At 33.5% G+C, this 27989-nt stretch overlaps 2 protein-coding genes across 7 annotated transcripts in view; one reads left to right on the forward strand and one right to left on the reverse strand.

Moving 5' to 3' along the window:
- Positions 1-654: 654 nt before the first annotated feature.
- Positions 655-27704, reverse strand: LOC125650680 (transcription initiation factor TFIID subunit 4-like). Its single transcript, XM_048879159.2, has 14 exons — positions 26370-27704; positions 22657-22797; positions 21601-21787; positions 17809-17936; positions 17633-17722; positions 17376-17549; positions 15700-15833; positions 13438-13607; positions 11552-11682; positions 10407-10532; positions 10184-10240; positions 8773-8883; positions 7226-7282; positions 655-5237 (listed from the first exon to the last, which is right to left on the reverse strand). Exons 1-14 carry the CDS (start codon positions 27519-27521, stop codon positions 5124-5126), a joined length of 2772 nt encoding a protein of 923 aa, XP_048735116.1. The 5' UTR covers positions 27522-27704; the 3' UTR covers positions 655-5123.
- Positions 27703-27989, forward strand: part of LOC125650589 (protein LSM14 homolog B-B-like) — a 30410-nt gene continuing 30123 nt past the window's right edge. For all 6 annotated transcript variants that reach the window (XM_048879003.2, XM_048879022.2, XM_048879011.2 and 3 more), the window contains exon 1: positions 27703-27843. In XM_048879003.2, coding sequence (XP_048734960.1) covers positions 27723-27843 — 121 coding nt within the window. In that variant the 5' untranslated portion in view covers positions 27703-27722. The remainder of the gene's footprint in view (positions 27844-27989) is intronic.

The following is a 27989-nucleotide window of genomic DNA, read 5'->3' on the forward strand; positions in this document are numbered from 1 at the left end:
ATTGAGCATGTATGGAACATGCTGCAGGTTGCCCTTTCACACTGTAGAGCACAACCCACGACTTTGGCAGAGCTCGGAAACGCCATCGTGGAAGAACCTTCCCATTGGAAACATCTGGGTGCTTATTGACAGCATGGCTCGACGTTGTCAAGCCGTCATTGATGCAAGGGAAGGCCATACCCCGTATTGACACTTCATCAACTAAGTGTAATGATGGACTATCCCCAAAAACTGTGTAATTCTTTCTCTGGTTTGCTGCTAACTTTTTGTAATGAAATGCCTTTTGGTGTTGTTATCAGATTTCAAGCATTCCGTATTGATAAAAGTTCATGCCGTTCATGAATTTTCATTCATAACCTGAGTAAACACGTTTCTGAGTCAAATTTATGTCATTTGTTATGTTAGTGGTAAATTACACACATATAACCTAGTGATCCTTATCAAATTTTGAGTAGTATATAATGAACTTTAAGTAAATTTTTAATAGTTCTTAAAGTGTTTCCAATGTGCATTTTCCAGCCAGATTTATGTCTACATTTCTTTTAAAGTATCACACAATCACATAAAGAATTGACTACAGCTGGTCATTCAGTCTATTCTTTTCATTCCAATATCATAACATCCCATTGTCATAAATAACAGCAACAATCTATATATAGCATTTAAATTTTATTAGTTCCTCAGATATCCAATCAACTGGAAAACTAAATTTTCACATAATTTTCTAGTATATATTGTAAAACAAATGACAACTCTCATATCATTGGATACAAATTCAATACTTCATAAATAAAACCTACTGTTCAAGATGTTTAGAGGGTGTAGTCAACATGTCACATGACAGTCATATGAGTGATATTTACAAATAAAATTAGCTTTCAAAATATGTAACACTGTATAAAATATAAAAGTATCTGTACAAAACACAGGATGCACAACATTAAGTTTTTGTACACACCATTATCAATAAATTATCATTACAATTGATATTTACTATGGTGAAACATAGTACACTCACAACTGTGATTACACACATTGAGATATATAGTAAACTCCCACACACATTTACTGTGACATACACAATTCTTGTATTAACTGATAAATGTAATACAACAGTTTATAACACCCCTTGACAGTATAAAATTAAAATGCAGACTTCAGAACTCTGCAGCAATTCAAATTAGCAAAGCACTGCTATCTCTCAAATGTCTCTTCAAGCAGTCTTTGTTGCCAAATGTTTCCCACAACACACTTTGTCAATCTGAAAACTAAGTCAGTCTGAGACCAATTTTATTTCTCTGTGTTTGTCAACTCAATGAGCAAAGTGATTAAATCTGTAATAGATATGCAGGAAAGTTCCTGCTAATTTTTGTCATTCAGTTTATAAATGAAAATTATTATTTTTTTGAGTTTTTGTATTTATAACAAATAAGACTTGTTACAGACATACACAAATGATCACAGCTTATGGATGAAAATTACCAAATTTGTAACATGATAATTTACCTCCAAGATTTTCAAAATTAGTCGGTTTATTGCAGAAAATATTTTTCTATCAAGTGTAAAGGTTTCAAACTGATGCTGCCCGATTAAAACTAAAGTATCAAGTCATGCTATTCTATTTCATTTACCTAGCTAAACGACACTTGGTACAAACAGACTTTTTCCAAAGATGGTGAAAATGAAAACAGTTTACCTTATGGAATGTAATTTATTTGCATGATTTCTCAATTATGTCCAAAACAGTGGGGGATTTTGTATAGAGTTAAATAGAGCATGGTAATATAATGCGACTTTTGAACATCATAGAAAATTTATAAGTCCCTTAATATTTCATATTCGTACTTATTACAACCAAACTAAGCAAAAAATATAAATCAACCCATGCTTCCATTTCTTTGCTTGTATAAAGTGTCCTTAACAAAGACTTTTTGTTTGAAGAAATAGCAAATGACCATGGTTTTGTATACACTACAAACTTTAAAATCATGTACTAGGGTGGTATTTGTAAGTTCTTTTCTTCAATCAGTGTAAGTACCATTGAATGAATGATCATCTTACTCAGGAAATGTCATTCATCACAATTTGTTCGATTATTATCACATGTTGCATCACAGAGTACAAAGTATCCGATATAGTTCTCCCATTTTTCTGTAAATTATTTTTTAAAAAGTTACTTATAACATGAAAAACAGATTCCCCATTCCTTTTTCATTTGGTATGAAGTACATACCGGAACATACTTGGAAGTCAGAATTTTTCATTTATGAAGTCAAAACCCTGCCAACTCTGTCAACGCCCATCACTGTAAAGGACTTCACTTGACTGTCTGTTTACCTAACCTACCAGTATCATATCTTAGCACATAAATGTGAAATAGTTTAATATGTATGGATATGTATTGATACAAGACATGATCTGATATTGTTTTACCTTCAAAAATGGTTTAGTTTTCATAAATTTACATTATTTGCTTATTTTAAATCTAGTGTGGTCATAAAAGAGGAATGAATTTTTGTCCTCTGTACAAAACCTTCCTGCTGAACACAATAATTAATCTGTTAAGGGTATATACACCTCTCTCTTAAGAACCCACAAGTTTTTAGAACTTGCTTCTCATCCTTTTATGAGTGTGTATATATATACATATATATACATGTATACAATAACTTGTGTTTACTTAAGGGCGATTTCAGTCAAACTTCTTTTGGAGAGGTTGCATGCTTTTACTTTGTCACACACACACACACACACACACCCCACCTACAATATACCCATAAGCTTAAATTAAAAGTATTGCATGTTGATGGTGCAAGAACTCTGATCTGAATTTCCTAACTCATCTTATGGTCAAATGGGACATTTAAATGTAATTCTTCTGATGTTTCTCCATTACAAAGCTATAACCTGGACAAATATTTGTATTTGGGTGGAAGGGGGACATAGTTCTTGACCAGTTGAATTAGGGTCATCACATACTAGCCCTTAGCAACTTCTGTGCCAAATATGAGCTTCTAGTGTCTTTCTATTACAAAGTTCAAGCCTGTAATAAATATACCAATGTCTGTGATGATGGTCAAATTACCTTGGTTCTTAACTTCTGGGTCACAACACAATGTATTATCATATGCAACCTTTGCGACATGCATGAACTTCTAATAACAGTTCATTACAAAGTTAAACTGAGAAAATTTTCTAGTTTTTTTCATACCGTTAAGTTTAGAGTCGGGACAAACTCTTTGGCAAATGTATCTCCAATATAATATTTCCTCAAACTGACTAAGTTCAACAAAATGGAAAAAAAATCAAAATCCTTGCCACATGCACATCTTCAATACCCATTTAAAAACTCTGCAAAAAAAAAAAGAAAAAAAGATCCTCACTTGTTACATGGACAAATCATGTACTCTCTAAGTAATATTTCCTCAAAACTGACCAAGTTCAACAATGTGTAATTTTCTCAAATATTGAAGAAAATCAAAATGCTTGCCACATGCACATCTTCAATACCCATACAAACACTTTAAAATAAGAAGGTCATCACTTGAAGAGTTAGCCAGATAAATTATGCACTCTCCAAATAAAATTAATTTTCAAATAAAGGGGCAAAACTCCTCCATAAGAAGTTGAAATCGATCAAAATTCCAACATGATCTAGAATGACCCACAAAGAAGCGATATACAGTAGCAAGTTTCAGCTTGATATGTGACAAAGAAATAAAAATTGAAAAAGAAAACCCCAAAAGGATGGACGGACATACAGACATTGCTGTACCATGAAACGTCTCATCTATAGACGGACATATAAAAATGTAATGCAATTTCAGTTTAAGAGCCATAGACCCTAATCATGAGACCAGAACAGCTGTCGATAGTTGAAGGGATCATAAGTTTCAGTTCAGTACATGTTCAATAGTATTATGATTCAGTTTGGTTGTTTAATATGCACGAGTCAAATAAGAGTTACTTATAAGAAACAATGCACTTTCACTAAATGAGCTACAAAGCACCATCTTAGCACTTGAATCCCTGACTCCAAGAGCTATGAAATTCATGGTATTTTTGCTCATTATGATCAAGCACAGAGTTTTTCTGTTATATATTTGGAAATACATAGCATTTTTTAAATTTTGACTTTGTACAATTGCCCCTAATACCCTTTAGCTGCCAAATTTTGTAAACATTGTGAAATTGTTTTTATGTTTAATATAAGTTCTAGTTTAAATTCAGAAATAACTTGTAGAAGGAAAAGACTGCTCTTAAAAAGGTTATGACATCCCCTCAGATTTTAAGCAATCTTTATGCAAAATATGTACACTTAATGTCTCTTTGTAACAAAGCTATGGCCTATACACAGATGCAAAACAGACAGCTAGTTAGAGAGACAGGGTTAACTATCCCTCCCTTCACTTGTAGGGGTAAAATATTTCAAATTGATACCCCTCGGGAATAAAACAAAAACTGCTCCCATTCACACCATGAGATTTGGGCATGCCACCCCTCCAATGAATTTTTCCTTGAATAGTCCTTACAGAAAATGCCCAACAATATTTTTTTTTCTAAAGGCTTTATACATGTAGCAGAAAACCATTTACCCTCACACAGCACTTCACAAACTTACAGTATATGAGTATTAGCATGCTGATTTTAAGAACGGAGAGCTTGGATATGTGAAGGAGACTCAGCAGATGAAATAAACTAATACCCGAATTGTCTATCACCCATTGTTTCACACAAGTCTTTCTCTAATACCCGAATTGTCTATCACCCATTGTTTCACACAAGTCTTTCTCGCATTTTAGAACTGTAAACGATTCCCTCACAGAAGATCGTGTTTTTGTAGTTTTACAGCTGAAAAAACTCAGCACTTTTTGGTTTGCTTACTCCATGGATCCTGTGACCTGGACATCCCTCTAAAGACTGTCCTCTTTGGATAGGACTGTATCACCTAGTTTCCTGTTACAGTTTGTCTACACAATGAAGTGCAGTCCATTCTGTCCATCAAAGCTTAGAAAACTTGGAAAAATATGTGCCCTGCGTTCACAGAAAACATCCCACACTTCTAAATTGAATGCCTTATAGCCTTCTGTTATGTCTTGGACCTTCCTAACTCTGGATACTCATCATTTGAGGAATGTTTTGTATAAAAGAGTTGATTTTCCCAAAGAGCGCTCTTGCTCCATCAAGAATAAAACGTCTCGCAATGTCACTCTTTTGATTCGCTGCCGTGTGCTTGTCTGTGAGGGAAAACAAATCACATTTAAAACATTTCAGTTTTTAAAAACACTATCGAAGAAAATATGTTGCATAGTTGTACAGTACAAACATTAAAGGTGCTATTTAAGAGTTATAATGAAATGCATGTCTACATACATGTTTCTTACAATATATGATGTAATATTTACATTTCCAATAGGGCTGAAACGATTCACCGAAATATCGATACTGTTCAATATAAACACTTGATTCAATGTTCGATTCCAGACATTTATTACAAATGGGTTCAGTAAATACATCAGGCTTGGCCTGTACTTATTATTTCTACCTGCAAGAGGGATAAAATAGCATTGAATAACGTTCAGACTGTTGTTCGCCTTGAGGCTGACAAAAATAATAATGAACTTTTTAAACTACAGAGCCATCAGGTATCTCACCGTTTGACAGATTGGAAACATTTTGCTTTTAAAATTATGATTCTGAATCTTCGTAATTAAATTTTTCGTCAATGTTATTATTGGTTGCTTCTGTAAATTGTATCGTATTGAAAATATTGAATTGTGGCATAGGTATTGCAGTATGTATCGTATCAAGAAGGGAGCATATCATTTCAGCCCTGATGTTTTTGCCTTTAATATCTTTAAAAATTGTAATGAGAGCCCTTTTCACATAAATTCCTCAGAAATCAGAGGAAAACTGGTCAAAAAGGGAGGAAAACACCTCACCCTACCTGGAAAAATATCATTTTCTGCCACTTTAGATCAAATCCAGAGTGTTTCATTTTTTCGAAAATTGAGCAAATCACACCCCTGATTAATGAACACAGATCCCATTCCCATATTTGTGAATAAAATATTGTTCAAATTACTACAGAACTACTTGATAATTATAGTATGTCTATATTCTGGTAAAAATGAAAGTAGAATGTAAAGACAAGAAATAATATATACAATGGTATGACCTGTGACATTTCACACCAGCATACTTAATTAAGCAGGTTAGCACTTCATCAAAAGTATGCCAGCATGAAGTGTTGCAGATCATACCTTCATGAATTTTCAAAAATGAAATAACAAAATTTTTTTACAGGTCATAATATTTGGCATGAATTAATTGAACTTAATAGTGCATGGTCTTCATAAATGTCAAAGTTATAAACTACAGAGGAACCTCGTTTTTACGTTCCTCATTTATTATGTTGGAATTATAAAGCACAAAACCATTTTTTAACAAAGCTATATAAAATAGAACTGGTTATTACATTGTCCGAAGATGCCACAACTTGGTATTACATCCTAAAAATTTTGACAAAAACATAATAAACTCCTAATTATTCAATAGTGATTCTCAAGATAATCAGTCATTCACACCTAGACTAGCCCGGGCAGTCAGTGTGTAAATTTCCTGGTCTGTTAGGGGATTAGAGATGCTCGAATGATCACGCTTTGACAAATCTAGTGACATCAATAGAGATGAATATCTTGTACTGAAACCAGTGATAAACAATTAAATATTTATCTAAAAATTGCACTCTATAAAATTTTACTTCATTTTTCATATTTCATAATCGAAGAAATAATAATTCTCAACATGCGTGATTACCATTGTGTGATTTCTTTTGCTATTAAAACTCCAGTTACTTTAAAAGATTTATTGCATTTAAGGCATTCCCACAAGAATTGTGGAAAATTCGGTTAACCACTAAGCTGAGGGCACTCCTTGAGTGTTGTAATCTGGAATATAGCGAGTATTACTGTAGATTAACCTAATTATCAATCAGTGGATGAGAGTAACATTATCAGACAGATAAGAGAGTGTTCAATATTAATGAGGTAGAGGATGAGTGCTGAATGGAAGTTTAAGGGTGATAACTCCGAATTAAACTTCATTGTACATCACTGCATGCACCAGTGTGGCTATGAGAATATACAGAGTTGTTGACCCTCTGCTGCAGTGTGGAAGTAACTAAAGGGGTGACACTGCACAATATGCTCAGTATACATCTTACATTTTTGGAAGATGAAGAACTGCCTCCATTACTGGTACTCAGTCCTCCAGTACTAGTCTGTAAATAAACAATGAACATAATAACATAGATCTCCTCAGCATGCTGTTTCCTTTTACAGGTGTATACTGTAGATACCTGAATATAAGCGAGCAATTCATTATCACAGAATTTAGCGAGGAGCATCACTCGCAAAATAAAATCACTCGCTTTTAATTTTATATTGCTGAAATGTAAAACCTCATCAATCACTCATGAATGCATGTTTTCACGATTTGATGTCTACAAGTCATTCCGTGATATTAGTACTCACATAAGACATGTAAGAAATCTATAGTATTCATACCATAGTTTAAAAAAGAAAATATTTGGATGGAAAAATAGAAATAATATACAATTCACCTTATGTTGTTAATCAGGAAAATTCCAGGAAACTTTATTTTTACATTGCCAGGAGTGGTAATTTGCAAAATTTTATTCTAGTGAACACACACTATATAATTATTTACAATTTGGTACGGCAGACTATGAATTTGACAGTTTAAAATAAAGATGTTTATTGATCACTTCAGTCATATAACATTCATTGTAAATTAAAATTATATAGAACCAATAATTCAAAGGTTCTTTTCAGAGATTCTAATATATAATTGTGTAATAATTCTACACTTCAGCTTTAAATGATGTTGTGACCGAGATTCCAATCACCTCTTTACTTCTATTCATATGATAGATTAGACATGTATAAAACACTGGTGTCCCCATATGGTAGCAAAGTAATCATTCTGGTACCAAAAGAAAGGTCTTTTCACAAAGAATATACAAGTCAAATATGAAAGCTCTAGCACTATGCGTTCAAAGGTTAAGGATTTTCAAAGTACATCAAACTCCAATGTGATGGTCATGAGGTCAAAAATTTTGGTACCAAAAGAAAGGTCTTGTCACAAAAAATACACAAGTGAAATATGAGAGTCCTAGCACTGAGTGTTCAAAAGTTATGGTCAAGGTTAAAGTTTTTGCAGACAGACCAAAAACTATATGCCCCAGAATTTCTGATAACGGGGGCATAAAAAAGGAATTTCAATATAACATTTCCCAGATGTATTGGTCTTTAAATTCAGTATGATATATATATATATATATATATATAATACATTTAATACATACATTTACATGCAAGTAAAATAAGTAAGGCTATTGATTTTCATTTCTACTAGACAATACCATGTAAATCGATTAACTAACCTACCCAAGCTGTCATGGATGTTTCAGATCTATGAGGGATTTATTCAAAAACATTCCCACAATTACAATTTTTATCATTGGCTTGGGTAAGCAAGCTATGAATTTCTGGCAATTTCTAGATAAACCAAGTGACTGTCTAGAAATAAATGTATTTTTCTTTAGTAAGATTTGAACCAGAATTTTATTATTCATGAGTTCACAAAATGACAACCATGTAGGGGTTTTAACCTAATCTACAGAATACATGTAAAATGTGTAATGTGGTTGCAGAAACATCCCAGCCTGAGAAATCTTTGAAGACTTACTGCACTAATTTCTCCAAAGTCTGTTTTCCTCTTCTTCCTCGGTCCAATAGCTGCCAGGGCTGTCTGATTGGCTTCTTCCTGCCTCATCCTCTCAATCTCAGCCTGTTGTAACTGTAACCAAATGGGAAGCAATTTCAGACACTGTCATGGCATTTTTTGGTACAAAGACAAAGACTAATCCTTTGAGATAAGGAAGATAATCTAAATAATTAGGAAAATCAGACATCAAGAAAATTACCTATATGTAATTTCTAAATCATTTATGCAAGAACTCAAGGGCCACAGCACTCACCTGAGTCATACTGCTCATATAGAAAAGTGACTCTGAAGCACTGAAACCCTATATAAGGAAATTCTTGGACTTCTTTAGTAGGGGCATAGTTTAAACAAGCTTAAATCTATTATATCTGATTTTATTTGATTAAAAATATTTTTTTTACATACATATTTTTCCTTTCCTCTATCTGTTTATTACACCCTCATCCTTACTGTGTTCCCCTCCTGTACCCAAAGGGCCATAATTGAAATGAAATCTAATACAACCACTACACTACATAAGATGGAAATATTTAGTAAAATGCAATATAACGTCTCTATCACTATACACAATACAAAGTCTCCATTCCCAAAATCCTCTGTGCATGCATGAATACGTAAACATGTGTGTCTGATATCATATTTGGAAATTTTTGACAATAATCAGACTTTCATGGCTATTGTGAAGCTTTGAATTGAAGATATCACACAAAATTTAATCAAAACATCTAAAACTTGAATGAAAAGCAGGTAGAGTCTGCTTTTAAATCTTGTTGTTTTTTTTTTTCGTCTTCCAACTGTTTGAAGCTTTTGCTGACATGCCACCGATTCTACAACATTATGTTTTCTAGCGAACAAAGAGTATGTTATATTCAAAATATTTTTATTTCAATGTGCATGACAGTTACTTAAAACAACTGCACAAATACAGCCATTAGGTACTGGCAAACTATATGCAATTGCATATGAAAGAGGCTGTGAAGAGGACAATCCAAAAAGATGCGTCCCATGCCAAAAAGAAGCTCAATATGTGTGTCAACTCAAAAACTGGAAAAGTGGTTCTGGGTAAATCATAATATTCATTGTAAACAGACGAATGGGAAAAATTTTGAATCAGAAAAACTCATTTGAGCTTTTAACTAGGGGGGAGCTAAACAAAATGTCTATAGACCTTTATGATTATCTTTCCTGAGTATCAAACAACAAATAACTAACATGCTTCATAAAGAATGTCGTAGTTCCTCTCCTCATGTATTTTCATATATAAAATTTATTTTTTAAATGGACAAATACAGATCACAATAGACAACCTGAGTTATTCGGTGACCTGAAATAGCTACATTTTATAAAGAGGACAAACAAGGGTATCTCATACCTCTTTGGCTTTCTGTTTAATCTTCTGCTGCTCAGGATCTTCATTTTTTGACCGACTCTGAATAATTGAATCAAATATGTTGTTTAGGGAAAGTCTCAAGGCTAACATATACTTGTATCTGTGCAGTATTTTCTTAATCTATTGATGATAGGTATTGATGTGTAACATAAACACTGAAATGATCCTGAAATCAACCTACATTAATGTTCAAAACTAAGTTTACCTTTGCCACCTTCATGATTTTTTCCCACTCCTGGTCATCATGACGTTTCTTCTCTAGTTTATCAAGCTCTTCCAGAAACTTCAGCTGAGATTTGGCATCATTAGAAGCCTCAAACTTTTCATTCATCTGAAAAACAATTAAAATGTAATCGTTACTAATTCCAATGTGTATGACATGTGATTAGACTATAGAAATCTTGTTGAATCCATAATGTTATTCATACAACAAAGATTTATCTAAAAAGTTTATCAATGACCTTTATTGTAAAGCAAAAATTTCACTTGAAAGTAAATCAATAATTTTACTTGATGTACTAAACAGATCTAACTTGACCTTTATTATCTAACAGTTACTTTATTTGTAAGGGAATTCACAAACATTAAAATGAATCAATGATCTTATTTGTAAGGCAAGGATCTAACTTAAAATGAATCAATAAACTTATTTGTACGGCTGGGATCTAACTTAAAATGAATCAATAACCTTATTTGTAAGGCATGGATCTAACTTAAAATGAATCAATAACCTTATTTGTAAGGCATGGATCTAACTTAATAACCTTATTTGTAAGGCAGGGATCTAACTTAATAATAACCTTATTTGTAAGGCATGGATCTAACTTGAAATGAATCAATGATCTTATTTGTAAGGCAAGGATCTAACTTAATAACCTTATTTGTAAGGCATGGATCTAACTTAAAATGAATCAATAACCTTATTTGTAAAGCATGGATCTAACTTAATAACCTTATTTGTAAGGCAGGGATCTAACTTAAAATGAATCAATAAACTTATTTGTAAGGCAAGGATCTAACTTGAAATGAATATTTGAAAAGCAGATTTCATTTTAATAAAATGAATCAATACCCTTATTTGTTATAGAAGTATCTAACTTTAAGTACCACTGGCCTTGTTTGTAAGATAAGGATCTAACATTTTAGTGAATCAATGGCCTTAATTGTAAGGAAAGGACCTAACCTTGTAGTGAATCAATAGCCACATCTTTAAGGCATGATTTTATGTTAACTATATTTGTAAAGGCAAGGATCAAACTTTGTAAGGCTAAGATCAATCAAATTAAAGTGGATCCATGTCCTTATCAATAAAGTCGAGCAAATAGATTTCACTAATTCTCTGTTGCTTACCTTGTATATTTCTATTCTATGTTCAGCAATGGTGTCGAGTTTCTCCAGGAGATCTCTAAGACGTTCTTGTGTCGCATGTGAAACCAGATTAGCAACATCTGATGAGATGTCATCTAACCCCTGCTTTTTGGCTGTAGAAGACACCACAAAACACATACTCAATTTCTTGTTTCCAAAGCAATGTTTCAGTTCTTTAATCAATATAATATGAATACCAATTTCTTTATAAACTGTAAGGAAAATCCATAAAATTATAAAAGCAGTCTCTTTGTCTGATATCAGTAAAGCTTATGAATAATCATAAACAAATGGGGGGGAAACACTATGGACAGAAAGTTGAAAAGTCGCACTACATGCAATTTAATTGACAAAGTAAGTCATGCTCTAATTGGCTCAAAACAAATGATTATTCAATACTGTTGGGTCCTTATACTCTTAAGTACTTAATTTGGTGAAGTTACTGATCAATGTTAATTTGCAAGAATGCAAGATCACAAGATCTCTCTCTTGACACACATCACTTAAACAAATCACAGATAAATAAATGCAAGAATTTTGATTTTGTGATGAGGGTTCTTGCAAATTACCACAATCAATTATTACTTGCATAAAATAATGTGTTAACAGTTCTTCAGGTGAGCAGAATGTGGCTCTCAATGCACTGTTGTTAGATCCTTGTGTATCAAAATGAAACTGCTTGGATTATAGGTGAAAAGGATTTGGTTCACAAAGCACATAAATTTTTCATGTTTGGATTCAAAATTTGTCCATAATCCTATTGAACAAAATCTCTATTTGTAGAAACTCACACAATTCACTGTGATATCACAACAGTTACTTAAATATGAGGAGGGTGACACTGATTTTTTTTTTATTGAAAACTGTGCTGTTAAAGAACGTCATGGAGACGTTGCAAACATTCATAAGGTTTTGTTTCGCTGCAGGAAAGTCAGTGAACCAGAGAAGATGAAATTTCTTAATTTCTTAATTGCTATATTATGGCTCTGCTCTGGCCCCCTAGTCATGGAATGAAAAAATAGACTTTATGCTACTTGAAGAAGCTTGACTATAAATTTGGCAAATCATACCCTTGCATTCCATCCAAACAGTCTATGTTGAACAAAACAAAGTAAGAAATCCCCTCCCAACACACAGCCTTTTTCTTTGTGTATATTTAATTCATACAAATGTCATTGAAATGTTATATAAATCTTGTGGATAATAAGTTTTGGAAATTCTCCATCTTTTCCAATTACTTCTGAAAATAAACAGGAATTGGATTGTTGCTTGAGATGCAATACCCATTCAAGAATTTTTCACTCTTATTAAGATGTCACGAGCTGTACATAAAGTGCCACAAATTCTGACCTATGCATTGTGCTCAGGGCAATGAGAGTTCTTTATCTTGCTAATGCCTGCCACGGAATTTGGATTTTAAGGATCAGAATTATCTACAGCTCTTACTTCTAAATAACAAGTGTTTGGTAAAGGAGCATTCACTACCCATTTTTTACGTCTTAGGTTTGATGTAGTCAAGGTATGAGCGAGGCTTGAACCCACAACCTTCTAGTCGTGAAGTGAATGCTAGCCACTAAGCTACTGTGACTGGTCCTGCAAGTGTCATTGACACTGGATGTAGAATGTCATCAAAATACTGTACACAGGAAATTTCAGCCCAAGACTCTTCTGACATTTCTATATTGATTTCAACGGTCTTGTGGACAAGTGTTGATTTTTTAACATTTAACCACTTGAGCTTTCAACCAGGATATGGTGAGCTAAAAAGTATGCAAAAGAAGTTTGACTGATCAACAGATGGACAGGAAACCTATGAGTCTATAGTTTTGACATTACATGTGTTTAAAGTGAGACAAAATGATCAATACCTATTGCTGTGATTCTGCTGAGTAGCGGGCCATGATGCAAGAAAGCCTCATCCTTACAAGAACGAATTTGTGTTCCAATGAAGTCTGCATTACTGGCCAAGATATTCTTACTCTCTTCAGACAGATTGACACCACCCATGGTAGCTACATCATTTATATCATCATCATCCCTGTAATGCAGAAGATGGTATGAAAAATAATATTTCAACATTTCAAATTTTCACTGAAATTTTTTACATATGTATAAAAACTTATACATGATTTTGGTATACCATTCCTATCGAAACAAGCGGCCTACGGGCCAAAACACTAAAATGAGTTGCTACACACAAATGATGATCTATAACAATTTTTTCTAGAAGTGAATGCATCCTTTAGTATGTACATATTGCACAATTATGGGTCCTAGTCGATAGTATGCTTAAACTAGCACAACAGAGCAAAATGACTCATGGGACAACTGCACTTTACCAATATGTACAAAAAACATGGAAATAACACATGCTCTTCCTATATCAAAGTCATGCATCAGCAATATTGTTAAATTGGCAATAAAATGCAAAAAAAGAAACTCAAAGCATTTTCAAAACACCTTTCTCTTTCATCCTATCAGCCACTCCAAAGTCATGACATTGTGAAGCACAAACAGTGAAGCAGCTGATAGCAGTATCATGCCCTTTGTTTATGATGATCTGTATGAAATTTGCTGTGAATGGAGATTTATGGCAAAATTTGGTATTTCTGGGAAATTTTAGCAGTAAATGTGACTCTTGTAATGATGGAAATGTTAAATAAGTGGAAGACAAATCTAAAAGTAAGGACAGTATTGTTTAGATGTGCAGTAATCAGCATTGTAACAAAAAATATTCTGCAAGAGAAGGATCTTTTGGTTTTCGGGTATCTATTTGCTACTCAAGCAGGCCGTGAAGCTAACTTACTACTGGGTTTACGAGCTATCCAGGGACTTTACTTCAAAGGATTGGAAGACACTACATTATTGTGAACTGGAAAAACTTTGCAAGAGAGGTTTGTCTTTGCATTTAAAACAAGACAGTGAGAAGATCGGTGGATTGGGAAAACATGTGGAGATAGTCTCGAGTTAGTTTGGCAAGAGAAAATATCAATGTGGAAAGAGAGTGGACGGTGTTTGCTGAGATTGAAAGGGAGTCCAAAAAGTGTTTCCTTGATGTGTAGAGGATAGGATCGGCAAACACTTTAATTCTTCTTTAATATCAAGAAATTAGTGGAGTTTGGAACTGTTATCTTGTCTGACTGTTGGAAAGTCTATGCCAATTTTAAATCAGAAGGCTAACACATCTAACTGTAAACCTGACCATTCCATTGCACTTAAAAATATAGAGACTGGAGCATGTACAAACCTTATAACTGAGTGTACATGGAATGCAGTTAAAAAATCTCTACCAAAAACCTGGACACAAAAACAGCATTACGACAGTTTACTTAATTGAATACTGTATCAGGAAAAAATACTTTAAAGAAAACAACCATTGGCCACTGGCTACTAACAACAATGCTGACCAAATGAATGCTAGCATGGATTTATTTGATGACTAAGGCATATTTTCCTTTCATTTCAGTAACTATTGGGGGCTGCTGCCCCCAATTTATTACACTCAAAATACCACTAATGGGCTTTCATTTTTTTGCTTCTACAAAACAACAGGTCCACGGGCCACATCACTCACCTGAGTCACCTTGGCCCTGACGTTGTTGAGCGGTTGTGATTTTTAAAAGATTTTTTCTTTTGCTATTTCGTAATTATCTCCCCTTTGAATGGGGCATGGACATGAACATGGGCAATTGAACAAACTTGAATTCCCTTCAACCAAGGATGATTTGTACCAAGTTCGATTGAAATTGGAGTGGACCAAAGGTTCTGGAGGAGGAGATGAAAAGGTGAAATGTTTATGGACAGACAGACAGACAAAAGGTGATCAGAAAAGCTCACTTGAACTTTCAGTCCAAGAGAGCTAAAATACAAAATGGTGATGCCCATGATACATTGCTACGATTTTATACCATGCCACCTCATGCATAGATCTAAAATTAAAATGGTAGCCATATCAGTAATATGCATTCTACCAAGACTCACTGTATATACTACAGAATCCTTATATTTTGTCGGGTCATATTTTTTGTGGATTTTGTGGGTATTGGCTTATAATCTGTGAGTAATTAATACAGGACTTCAGAGTAGCAAGATAGTGCTGTTTTCTACCCTTGGCACAGTGGAATACTTACTTGAGAGAGTCGTACTTGGTTTTCTCTTTATGTGGGGTGTTGCTTCGTGACTGAGACGAAGCAGATATGCCTGCCACACCTGGTAGGTGTTGTGTTTTCCCCGAGATTGCTGTCACAGTTTTGGGAATTCCAATCTAATTGGAAAACAAATGTAGAGTTGTATCAAAGAATATAAAACATTACCATAGAATGTATTACAGTATATAATATCATCAGTGTGCGAAATTAACCATGGACTGATGGACAATGTCTATAGAAAATTGAGACGGTCTATAACGATCGAAATAGCTATAGACCGACTTGTCTAGATAGGAATTCTGAGTAAAAAACTAGTTCTCCACCGCTTATTAAATATATATGAGAAGCAATCAGTGCACGCCCTGGAATTAAACTGAAAGCAGTCAGTACAATAAGTTCCAGCAAGGCTAAAGTCGCAGAAAATTATGAGAAAATGAAACGTAGTAGAAATGACTTAGGTGAAGAATCAGACAGTGAAACTGAGCTGGTCAGAACAAAATGAAAAAGAAAACGAAATTCTATTTGAAAAGCTTATGCATGAAATATTGAAAAAGAATATAATTAAACTATGAACGAATTACCAAATCGAATTTGTGTCTATTAGGCTATTTATTTTTTAATAACAACACAGGTTGACCCTCTCTATTCTATATTTACATTTATTTGTAAATTTTATAGAATAGACGATGTCAAATTTTAATAAGAGAAAAATTTCGTGACGAGCCCCTGTGATTACAATGAATACTGCATGTTAAATTTCGGTCTACAGGAATTCGTTGTGGTCTATAGGAAATGAAATGACTACGGACAGAAAGTCTATAGGACTTCAAAGTTACTTTCGCACACTGTATCATTGTAATATCATTGTAAGCTTATTGATTTGACTTATCGGCTTCAAAACAATTCATATCAAATATACTGGTTTGCTATTAAGCTGCATCATATAACAGCAACTAATGATGTTAAAATGCATATTTTCAAAATGCACTTTGTTAACCCTGAGATAAGTTAACCCATAATCATTGTTGGGTAAAATGTGAAAAGATTGCTTCCAGCCTACATTGACTTTATATTACAAGAAAATTGACTTCAATAGAGATTCATTAATAGTATTACACAACATACCAGGAGGACCATGGGCCATATTGCTCAATTGAGCAATTGCATTTTCCTATGTATCAAATTGCATTTTCATATGTGAAATATAATTATGGGCCTATCTTGGCCATGGGGATAAATAAGTGTGAATAATTTGAATTCAATGCAACATGATATATTTGCATGGTAACGTACAATGTATATATGTGATATAGTCTCTCTGGTAATAGAGAGCTACAGTTCTACAGATTGCAGCTAGGTAAGAAGTTTCATGAAGTCACAATGATGATACCTGTATTAAAATTCACAAAAAAGGTCATCCTACAAAACTAGGTAAATTACAATTTTTTGAAGGGCAAACAATTCCCAAGTTGCAACTATCCATGACATAGTGTGCAGAATTGACAACTGAGTTTATCCATATCCATTTGATCCTAATTTCCTGTATGTGGAGTGAATATAATGTGGTATTTCCCCCAAATTCAGGTTTGATAATATGTTGTCTTCATGCATCATTTCAACTAACACAGCTCAAATAAATAGCATTTGTATAAACTCACAATATGTTGGCCTCGCACAGCTGCATGTTGAGTGGACGGATGATGAGGAACTGGAGGGTGGACTAGAGTTGCCATGGATACCACAGGATGGAGGACCTCCATAGGAGGTGCCTTAACTCCATCTATTGTCATGGTATTGGCTATTAATGCTTGGCGCAAGGCTGGCAGACTTTTCTACAAGACATTAGTAATGATGGTTATGATTTTGACAATGTTTGATCTTTACTTCCATAAAGATGTGCAAATGAATGTTCTACCTTAAGGAATGGCACTAAATATGGTTGAGGTGATGAACGAAGTTCTACTTGTAATTTCTCTGTGAATGTCTGAGGCTCCACTTTTCCATCCTACGAAAAAAAAAGAAGAAGAAAGTTATATCCACTCTTTTTAAAACATACAAGAGTTGTCTACTTTTATCCTAAGTATTACTCACAATAAGTCCCTGTATCAACTCTCGAACATTCTTGACTGTTTGTGGTGGTTGACTTTGAGCCAGTTTTATAAGAGTAGAAAGGAAGTTCTTGCATTTTTTGACATTGTCAGGAGGTTGTTGAGGTGCACCTAAAATGAAGAAATTGGTTCAACAATGCATGTCATGTATTGAATGATTACAAACTCAGTGAAGAAACCTACATGACCTATAAGTAGAAATCTATAATAATTAATAAAATCAAAGTTTAGTGCCTCATTATATGTTATATTATTTTACTGATGTTAGACATATACATACAGCATGTATATATCAGTCTTAGCGAAAGTCAATCATTTTTACAAGACAAACAGTCTGGTGAAAATACAAATTTTACCAGACCAAGCTATTTTTTTTTTTACCAGACCAAGCTTTTCCCAATAGAATTAGATTTATGGAATATCAATCAACTGTAACAAATTAAAAAAGAAAATTGAAATATTTATGAAGTGTATAAGGCCGAACAAAAAAAGGGTGTGTTTCCGATTACCTGACCGACCCTAAATTTTTCTCCCAACTCGAATTTTCCGGATAAATTCCAGTCTCTCAAATAAAAAAAAAAAAATCTAACAAGTTCGGGCTCGATATTCAAATTATTGGAATTTTTCAAAATGGCATCATGCATGCTTACTGCAAGTAAATGATCTACACAGATATACATGCAATCAATATTAAATGGGGTAAAATCAGTTGTCAAAATATCATTTTTCGGTTTATTTTAGTATTTTTTCCAATATTGAACACTTGATGCTACATGTCAGTACTCACAAATGTATCGTGTATAGTTTTCCTCCCCGGTGATACTAGGCAAATATTTACCGAATTTAGTGATTTTTTTTTGTTTTTCAAAATTCCACCCCTCCTTTTGAATTGGGAAAAATTAGCGACATTTTCCTCAAATTGGGAAAAATCATTCATAGTAAATTAAAATGGTAAAGATGCATAAAATAATCAAATAACAATTTTTTTGTTTGAGGTTTATTTCAGATTTGATTTAAAATCATAAAATAAATCATGATTTAACATTAAATATGTATTGGAAGTCACACCTTGTATATAGATATTATTTACTTATTGTCTAATTTCATAAAGCAAATAATAAATTATTAATTCACCAGCATTTGTACCCATAATCTTGTAAATATCATATTAATAATCAAGTTTCCAGAATGTCTCTCCTGCTTGTATTTTTCGGATTTTAGTTAAAAACCCTATACTGTTGGCCACTTCCTGTTATTAGCCTGACCCTACATATAATGGCAGTCAAACTAAATTGTCAACAATATCATGGCTTAATGTGTATCTGGAAACTATATACTTTGCTGCATATCTGCTTATATGGATGCCTCTATTGTTTTACATATTCTTTACAAAACACTTTGCATGTGCAGTGGTTTGGAGAATAAAATTGAAGAAAAAAACGTATTTACTCTTTGTCAGCAATATACGGTAACCTTTTTTATAAAATGGCCTAATTTCCCTAGATTTGAAATTGGGAAAAACATATGTATATAATTGGGGAAAAATAGCTAGTTTTAGCGAGGGGAAACAGCCGAATATCGGTGGCATTTTGGCCCCAAAAAAATCACTGCCGACCCTTATTTTTTTTTTCAAGACGTAATCGAAAACACACCAATTTTTGGGGGGGCTTAATGTGATTTATTGCATGGAAAGGAAATAATTTAGGGCTTTGGTGTAATGAAAATTTCAGTACCATTCGATTCAATTACAAATTCCAGATTTCGGTTCAGTTTAGATTTCACACACACCAAAAAACAACAAATATGGCGTCCAAGTGAACATGTGGATTTTTATCCAACAGAGATTTAAATCACTACTGTGTTGGAATTTAGCATTTTCACTACTCAAATACCAAAAGAATATGGTCCACCGGATCACTGCAGTTTACCTTTACATGACATGTAACATTTCTATCAGTGCTGGGGTGAAATCAATATAGTACAGGGCTTGAAGCTAACTTTTTATGTCACCAGTCCAGTCGGACTGATGGGGTATAATTTCAACCAGTCCGCAGAAAAATTTACCAGTCCAGAGTTTTCCAGAAATAATTTAACATATTTCGTTAATATTATTAAAATGAAATTTAATTCAATATGCCTCAGACAATATTGTAACACATAAATGTGGGATTTATATTTACGAATCAGATTCATCTGATATCTACAGATCGAAGAAATTTCATAAGTATATTTTCCAAAATGATGCTTTAGAAAATTAACCAGTCCCATCAGACTGACTAAAACAAATGTCAGTCAGTCCGCCAGACTTTTAACCAGTCACAGACTGACGGGCATATATTAATTTCGAGCCCTGTAGTAAATAACGACAGATTAGCAAAGCATATATATATCTTATTATCATAAGGGAAAATGTTCTAATTCATGCAAATTTATGAGGTTTCAAATTCTTTTAATTTCAAAACTTGTTTTTAAAAGCAGTGAGAAGGAAAAAATGGCAACTGGTGGTATTTTTTTCATTGGACAATCGGTCCTGTATCCAGATTTTTTCTACCGGCCCAAATTTTACCGCAAAAAAAAAACAAAAAACCACGGTCTGGTGACTTTCGTATAGACAGATATATTACTGAAATACACAACAGACATATTCAATCAACCTTCGATAAGCAACATTTAAGAAATAAATTTCATTTTTGAAAATACATGACGGTATGAACGGCAATGCTTCACAATGGCATGCTTCATGAAGTGCTTAAGCAGTTCATACCATTATGCATTTCCAAACATGAAATTAAGTACTTGTGTTTCGTATGAGAAAATTATTTTTCCCAATAATTGTTAATGGTATAATGCAGTTTTGTACGACACCATGCCCTCCTTTTGAATCTATTGATATTACTTAAGACAGTTTTTTTTCTTTACAACCCTTCTTTTAAATCCATAGAACATCATTCTTCTTCTAAAAGTTGATTCACTTAATTTTCACAGGCGATTTTTCATTTAAAACGTTAGCTATTTCTTTCAAATTCTTTCTACGTTATGTCTTCACAAGCTGCATCAGTTTCTAGGTCGTTCACTTATTTTCTACAGAATTCCTGGGTCGAAATAGTTTTAAAAACTTTTGATCTGCTGCAGGATTAATTCCTAACATAGTAAATATTTTCCAAACGATATGTCCTCCTTCATCTAATTTAACAATAGCATTTTTCAAGTTACCACACAATTCTCTTCTTCGAGCCATTTTGAAAGCAGCAGACGTTGAGTAAATAAAAGAGCAATAACTCTAATTTTAGTATAACTTCTGGAAACCTATAAAAAACCTAAAGTTACGGGATTGCTAAAATTAGAAGAAGATCAGAGATTAAATTTTACATCACTGAGTGATGAACATAATGTCGGCCATTTTGTGGAGAAACTTTTGACCCTTGAGTGTAATGTATTTATCATAATTCATAAATGCATTGTTCACAACTGCAGTGAATTCATCAGGAAATGGCTATCATTACAATTTGTAAGGATATCAGAGGCAAAAACATTTGAAAGAAACTAAGATTTCAAATAAAAATGAATCAATAAAATAAAATGTTTTGTCTACCTACCCTACCTAATTTTTTCGGGAGTGAAATTGAAAACACACATATATATCTTATTTTGGCCTAATATTATCCAATTTTAGTTATCTCAGCAAACTCGCCGAAACTACTAAAATTGGATCCTCGTTAAAACTTCTTCAACAAATAAAATACTTTATGAAATTTTGCAGTAGTGGTACTTTTACCTGATGGCGTTGTGTGAATGGCTGGGCCTGGGGCTGATGTGCGGACCAGACTAGGTACAGGGGTAGCAGTGGTGACAACAGTACTAAGATGAACCTGTCGTGGAATCCCCTGCGGTGTGATGGCCGAGTTGGGGGGCTGTATTGTCACAATCTGCTGAGGGCGAACCGGGCTTGCAGAACTTGAAGGCTATAGCAAAAATATGTTAAAATTCAACTGTGATGATTATATAAAATCTTTATTTTATAAAAAGAACAAGGGGACACGATAATTAAAAATCTTGTAAATTCTAAACTCTACACTTGTTTCAGCCCCATGGAAATTGTAGGGGAAAAAACCTCCAAAATGGGAAACTTTCTTTGAAAGCCAATCACAATTTACCATACCAGCCAAAAAGCCATTTTCATATGCACCTACACAATCAACAACAAAACAAATCCACTGGAACAATCTGCCTAAATGATCTTCCAACAGAAATAAGAAACAGAACTGTTACAATTCATGCACTATTCAATTAATCACATAATATGAACATCACATTTCTGTACTACATTTTCTTACACAAAACTTCAGAGACAGGGTAAACTAGTCATGTCATGTATAAATCAACCTCGTTAAGCAAATCCACAATTGATATGTACAAACCCTTCTGCATTTTTTTTGTTTGTTTGTAGCAAAGTCAACCACATTTTCTACTTCAGTAAAAAGAATAAAATTTATTTTGTTTCAGAAATAAATCCAATTATTATAACAATAGTTCATGTTGCGTCCGAGATCCACACCTTAGTTTTAAGTGCATGTCACATTGTACCTGACATTGTTGTTCAATTTAACGTTATACCATTTCTAGCAGTTAATGACAACTGCCCAACGGTCGAAACTGGTCAATCAAATAAATTTACTCATGCAATCTCATGATGTGTTGGTGATCTGTTTATTTTTTCTAGTCCATATGAATAGTTATAAATTGTACATTTTATTGTGGTTTTAGATCCAAGGAAAAGGAATTCCAGCATGGTTTCCCCATACAATGATTTCTAAGTATTTATTACACTTACTCGTACAAACATACGGTGGCCAGTTGCTGAACTGGTAGCTGGGGGTTGCTGAATGACAAAAACTAACTGTCCTTGCTCATTTCTGACCAGCTGAGCTCCAGGAGGTATCTGAACACCAGGGGGCAGTGCAATTGTGTTTTGCTACAATGTAAAGTAAAACGTCATTAAAACAAGAGTATAACAAACTCTTCCATGTCTCCCAAAATCTAATCACAGTGTATGAAGAACTCAAATGAAAGAGTCCCATTTCACTTATTCATCACAGCTTACGCAATATCACACATATTATACATATATATATATGTATTTATATACACACAGTCCTATGATACATTGTTGGCTACTGGCAGAGTCCGACTCAACTAAAGATAGCACTGTGTAGTGAGTATTCCTTTTCAGTGCTTAAATTACTCCTAAATATTAAAATCATTGACATAAATTTGTAAATATACACAAGCACTTTTATGGACAAAAAACTCCTTTTCATAACAAAATTATAAGTATTTAAAAAGCACAATTATTCACTTATGTTACACATATATAACTTCAAGACAACAGCGGCTAAGAAAACAAATGCTTTACAAAGTTTGGATTCCCTCTCAACGTGAGTAGAAAAGGTCTATATTACTAGTATGGAAATTTCAAAAATTTCTCTTTGTTCTGATTTCAGTAGCACCTGAATCTGATGTTTTTCTACTTGAACCTGCACTTTCTATAGAAAGTTTGGGTAGATTGTTGTTACCCCCCGTCCGTCCATCCGTCTTTCACACTATCTTCTTCCTCAAACACCTTATTTCTTTATGCAGTAGCCAATTCATATTTTGGAATATGATTGGTGGTGTCCTATGTAGATGTGTAATAAGGATTCAGAAGTTTTATTTTCATGCTAGGGACCAACTGGGTGTCAAAAAATGTTTTTCTACAAAAAAATAGTGGTCCGACATTTTATGCAGTAGCCAAATAATCTTTTGGAATATGATTGGTGGTGGCCTGAGGACGAGTCATAAAGACTCTGAATTTTCATCCAAGAGGCCCACTGGGACCGAAAATGATGTTTGTCTTTAAAAAAAAACACACTCCCAGAACTCCTCTTACATTTTATATAGTAACTAAATAATATTTTGAAATACACAAATTCTTAATTTTCCATGGCAAATAAGTACAGTTCACTTGCATCCTTTCTTGTTTCTACCCAAAAATTGGGGTACTATTAATAGACATAGCATATATATTTTGATACGATAGTTCTCAGTTGTGGCAAGTAAAAATGTAAGGTCAATGCTTGTGTATTACAGGACGTTGTGAACATTACTAAGTTATTGTAGCAAAGAAGGAGAATAAAAACTCTGCATCAATTGGATATCAAACCCAGGACCCTTGCATTACTAGTTTAATAGGTGATCTACACACTAAGCTAACCAGGACAATATAAAATAATATTACTACAATATAAAATTAAACCTTTTTCGGAAATCATACAAGGATTCATCATATTGAGAAGATGAAAAAACTAGTTTTTTAAAAAAAAATTGGCAAAAATGTCATGTTTGACCTTAAACTGAATTTATTCTTCATCAAATTCGTTCATTTCAGAAATACAGACTGACAATGAATTCATTATATGAAATACTTACATAAGAGGCCCATAGGCCACATGGTCACCTGAGCATTTTATGTCCAATTTGATACATTTATATATATTTGTTATAATAATTTTAGAAAAACTATTGTGGAATGGTTAGTTACTCAGGTACTAAGGAGGTAAACAGCTATGTGTGGGTATTATTGTCTATGACAGCATCTAGTTAATAATTTCAAAACTATTCGAATCCAAAAGCTTTGTGTATATATATTGTAGACCTATACTAAGCACAGAGTGCCAAACCCATTATTTAACTGCACACTAGTCTATATATCTGTACAATATTGCAAATCATGTGACAAAAACTTGCTTGATAGTGAAAATAAATCATGTAGCTGTTTTGGAATATTGAAACCTTTTAGGTTGTCCATCACGTAATTACCGCTTTACGAAAGCACAGGTCTGATATATATATATAAAATTCAACATATAGATCCGTAGTTTCATAGAACATTCAACATTAAAAAATTTTATACACCTACAACAAAAATGATGCAGCAACTTAGATGGATGCCTCTGTCAGACTATTTTGTATATAGAACTATCATTCTTGTCTTCAAAGTTTTACATAGTCTAACCCCCGATTACTTAGATGTTTTTCAGTATGTTCATGAAATTAGCAGTAGATCTACCAGATTAAGTCAAAGTAATTCATTATATATCCAGAGAGCAAAGACACAATATTTTAGAAGATCTTTAACAATTTACAGTTCGCAGTTATGGAATAATATGCCAGAATTTTTAAACTATTGCCCAACATTGGAAACTTTTAAATCAGCTTATCTTAGAAATTTTGTTCATTCGGGAAATTAAAACCATATAGATTTGTTTTTGATTATTTTCAGTTTTATTTTTATTTGTTTATTTATTTATTTTGTTTTATTTTCAGTTTTAAATATGTAAATAGCATACATGTATGTATACAACATACCTTCATATACCATGTATACTATTTTATATTGTATCTGTATAATACTGCTGTCTGTGTATATGTTTTCAGGACCACAATGCAAACTAGTTTTAAACTAATCGTGCTATCCTGTTTAAATAAAGGACATTATTATTATATTATGACAATGTATTTCTAAAGAATAGTTTGTGGTTAGTTCAATTTAAAATGGTCGATGGAGTTGGAAGTGTGAGAAGCCACACAGACACACTTAAATCATAACATAAAAATATATTAATCTAAGATTAAAAGTTATCATACAAACCAAACATATTGAATTACTAAAATTTCAATATTTATATAGCAACTGAAAATTTCCAAAATCTACCAGTCACAAAGTAATTAAAAAACATGAAATCTCATTATATCACGTTTTGTTGATATAATATATAACCTATCTAGGATATTGATATTACTGGAAAATTAATATGAATTAGGCCAAAATAAAATATATGCATGTTTTTGATTTCCCAACCCTACCTACTTTTTTGCTGCCAACCCTAAAGATTATATTGACAGAATCTGCAATTTTCAAACTGGAATTTTGTTCTTTTTGTGTTCAAGTTTTTCTGATTTACATTTCGACTACTATTGATCTTCAAAATGTTTAAAAAGTAATTGTAATGTATATCATGTACATAATAGACATTTACGTATTTAAAGTGTATCAAAAACTAAGATTTCAAATAAAACATTGTTTTAATCAAATGTTTTACCTAGCTATCTGCCCTACCTATTTTAGGGGGAGCGAAATAGGAAACACACATATATTTCATTTTGGCCTATTGGTTAATCTCAAGTCAAATATATCGTTTTTTACTGACTTTTGTAAAAGTTTTTAATGAATTTCAAGGAATTTATCAAGGTTCTTTTTACTACCAGTAAAAGGTACCTTTCCTCTTTTGACAAAAACTTACAGAAATACACTATACATATTATTGTTCACGAATTTTTAATCATTCCTGATTCTAGAAAATTACTCTTAAACATTTTTGTAACTTCTCGATCAAAAAGCTTGCTAGCATGTTTCACTCATCATAAATAAAATACTTTATGAGACTCAGAGCTTAAAAGTCTAGATAAAGCCACTAATATATAACATTCAAAGAAAAAAAAGCACACCGTTGTTCCTGGTCTCGGTGCAATATTAATTTGTTGAGGTCTAAAAGATGCAGTTGCCATTCTGGGATTCATATTTTTGCCTTGAGTCATTTGAACTGTTCCTGTTGGACGAGTGGCAACAGTGCATCCACTCACAGACACTACATGCATCTGTGCACTAGAGGATTGAGTTGTAATTATTTGAGGTTGCATAACAACTTGAGATGGATGAGTTTGCCCAGGTGTCCTAACTGTGATCACACTTGCATTTCCTGTAACAACTTGTCCTTTTCCCTGCACTAACTGAACATTTGGTTGAGGCACATTGTGTGGTGCACCAGGCACAGGTTGTATTGCTAATTGGTGCTCCTGTTTAACACCGAATCCTGAGCTTGGAGATCCTGTCTCCTGTTTCACATTTAACACCCCCGTCTGAGGTGATCCCAAAGGTTCATGTTTAATATTCACTATTTGAGAAGGTCTAGGTTTCACATCCTGACTAGAAATTTGGTTTAACGGACTGTTATGTCTAGACCGTATAACAGGTTTATGATCAGCTGTATTAAAATGAGCACTATTTGCAGAATTCACATTACTGTTCACATTTGGTACACTTTGTCCATTGTTTATTACAACTTGATTTGGTGTTGATGAACGAACACTTGCCACACTGACATTGTTAAGCTGTCCTGGTACAGATGGAGATGGCGAGTTACGAGAGTTTGTGATGGTCTGTGATTGAGAAACAATTCTTACATGATTCACAGGCACTGGCGAGTTTCTTCTGATACTATTGACATTAACTGACAGATCTCCTCCTTCATTGGAATTCACATTTGACACAATAGAATTTAAACCTAGTAACTGAGACTCAGACTGAGATGCCTTTAGATGAGATATATTTGCATTATTCAATGCTACATTATTTTGAATTGTCATATTTTTCGGAGCTGATGTTGGGATGCTATGTAAATACACAGTTGAAGTGCATGCTACCGGAGCACTCGCATTGCCTATGTGGTTATTGTTCATAGAAGCATCAGAAATAGAATGTGCAGTGTCCTTGTGTGTTGTGGAGGCTAGCTGTGACTCCAGAGAACCAACTAAGGCATTAACAGCATTCTCGTCGATTTCTGTTGACAAAATATCGTCGAGAGTGTTCGTGGTCGCCATTTCACTCCACAGCACAACTTAAACTGAAGTACGCATGCTCTGTCGCAAGAATTATGGGAAGTATTTTTGAAGTTTAGCGCCATCTACCGTCCAATCATAATAGATCGCCATTTTGACTGATAGAGACTACGGACGATAGACACAAAGTTGAAAATCGGCCGCCATCCTCCATTATTGTGGACGCTTATGTCATAAGGCGTCATGAGTGGGGGGATTCCATATCTTGGCAGTAAAATAAGCCTCATATCGAAGGCAGGAATTCGTTATGAGGGCATATTATACACTATTGATCCAAATGAATCGACTGTTGCTTTAGCGAAAGGTACGTAAAGGTACCCTTTGAGTAACATTTTCTTTAGGTTTAACTGCAGTATTCTGTTGTTTGTAGAGAAGTTGGTATCAGATAAAGGAATAATTCATTCAATGTCACCATTGTCATTCTTGACGCGCGGTTTATGTCGGAATCTA

Source organism: Ostrea edulis, chromosome 1 (genome assembly GCF_947568905.1).
Source record: "Ostrea edulis chromosome 1, xbOstEdul1.1, whole genome shotgun sequence".
NCBI lineage: Eukaryota > Metazoa > Mollusca > Bivalvia > Ostreida > Ostreidae > Ostrea > Ostrea edulis.

Bases quoted from the DNA above. Each gene is read 5' to 3' on its own strand.
- LOC125650680 (XM_048879159.2), bottom strand. From the start codon at position 27,521: ATGGCGACCACGAACACTCTCGACGATATTTTGTCAACAGAAATCGAC. The intron at 22,798-26,369 runs GTGTGCTTTTTT...TTTACATTGTAG, and splicing joins CACCGAGACCAGGAACAACG to CAAAACACAATTGCACTGCC. The intron at 7,283-8,772 runs GTAAGTCTTCAA...GTTTATTTACAG, and splicing joins ACTTTGGAGAAATTAGTGCA to ACTAGTACTGGAGGACTGAG.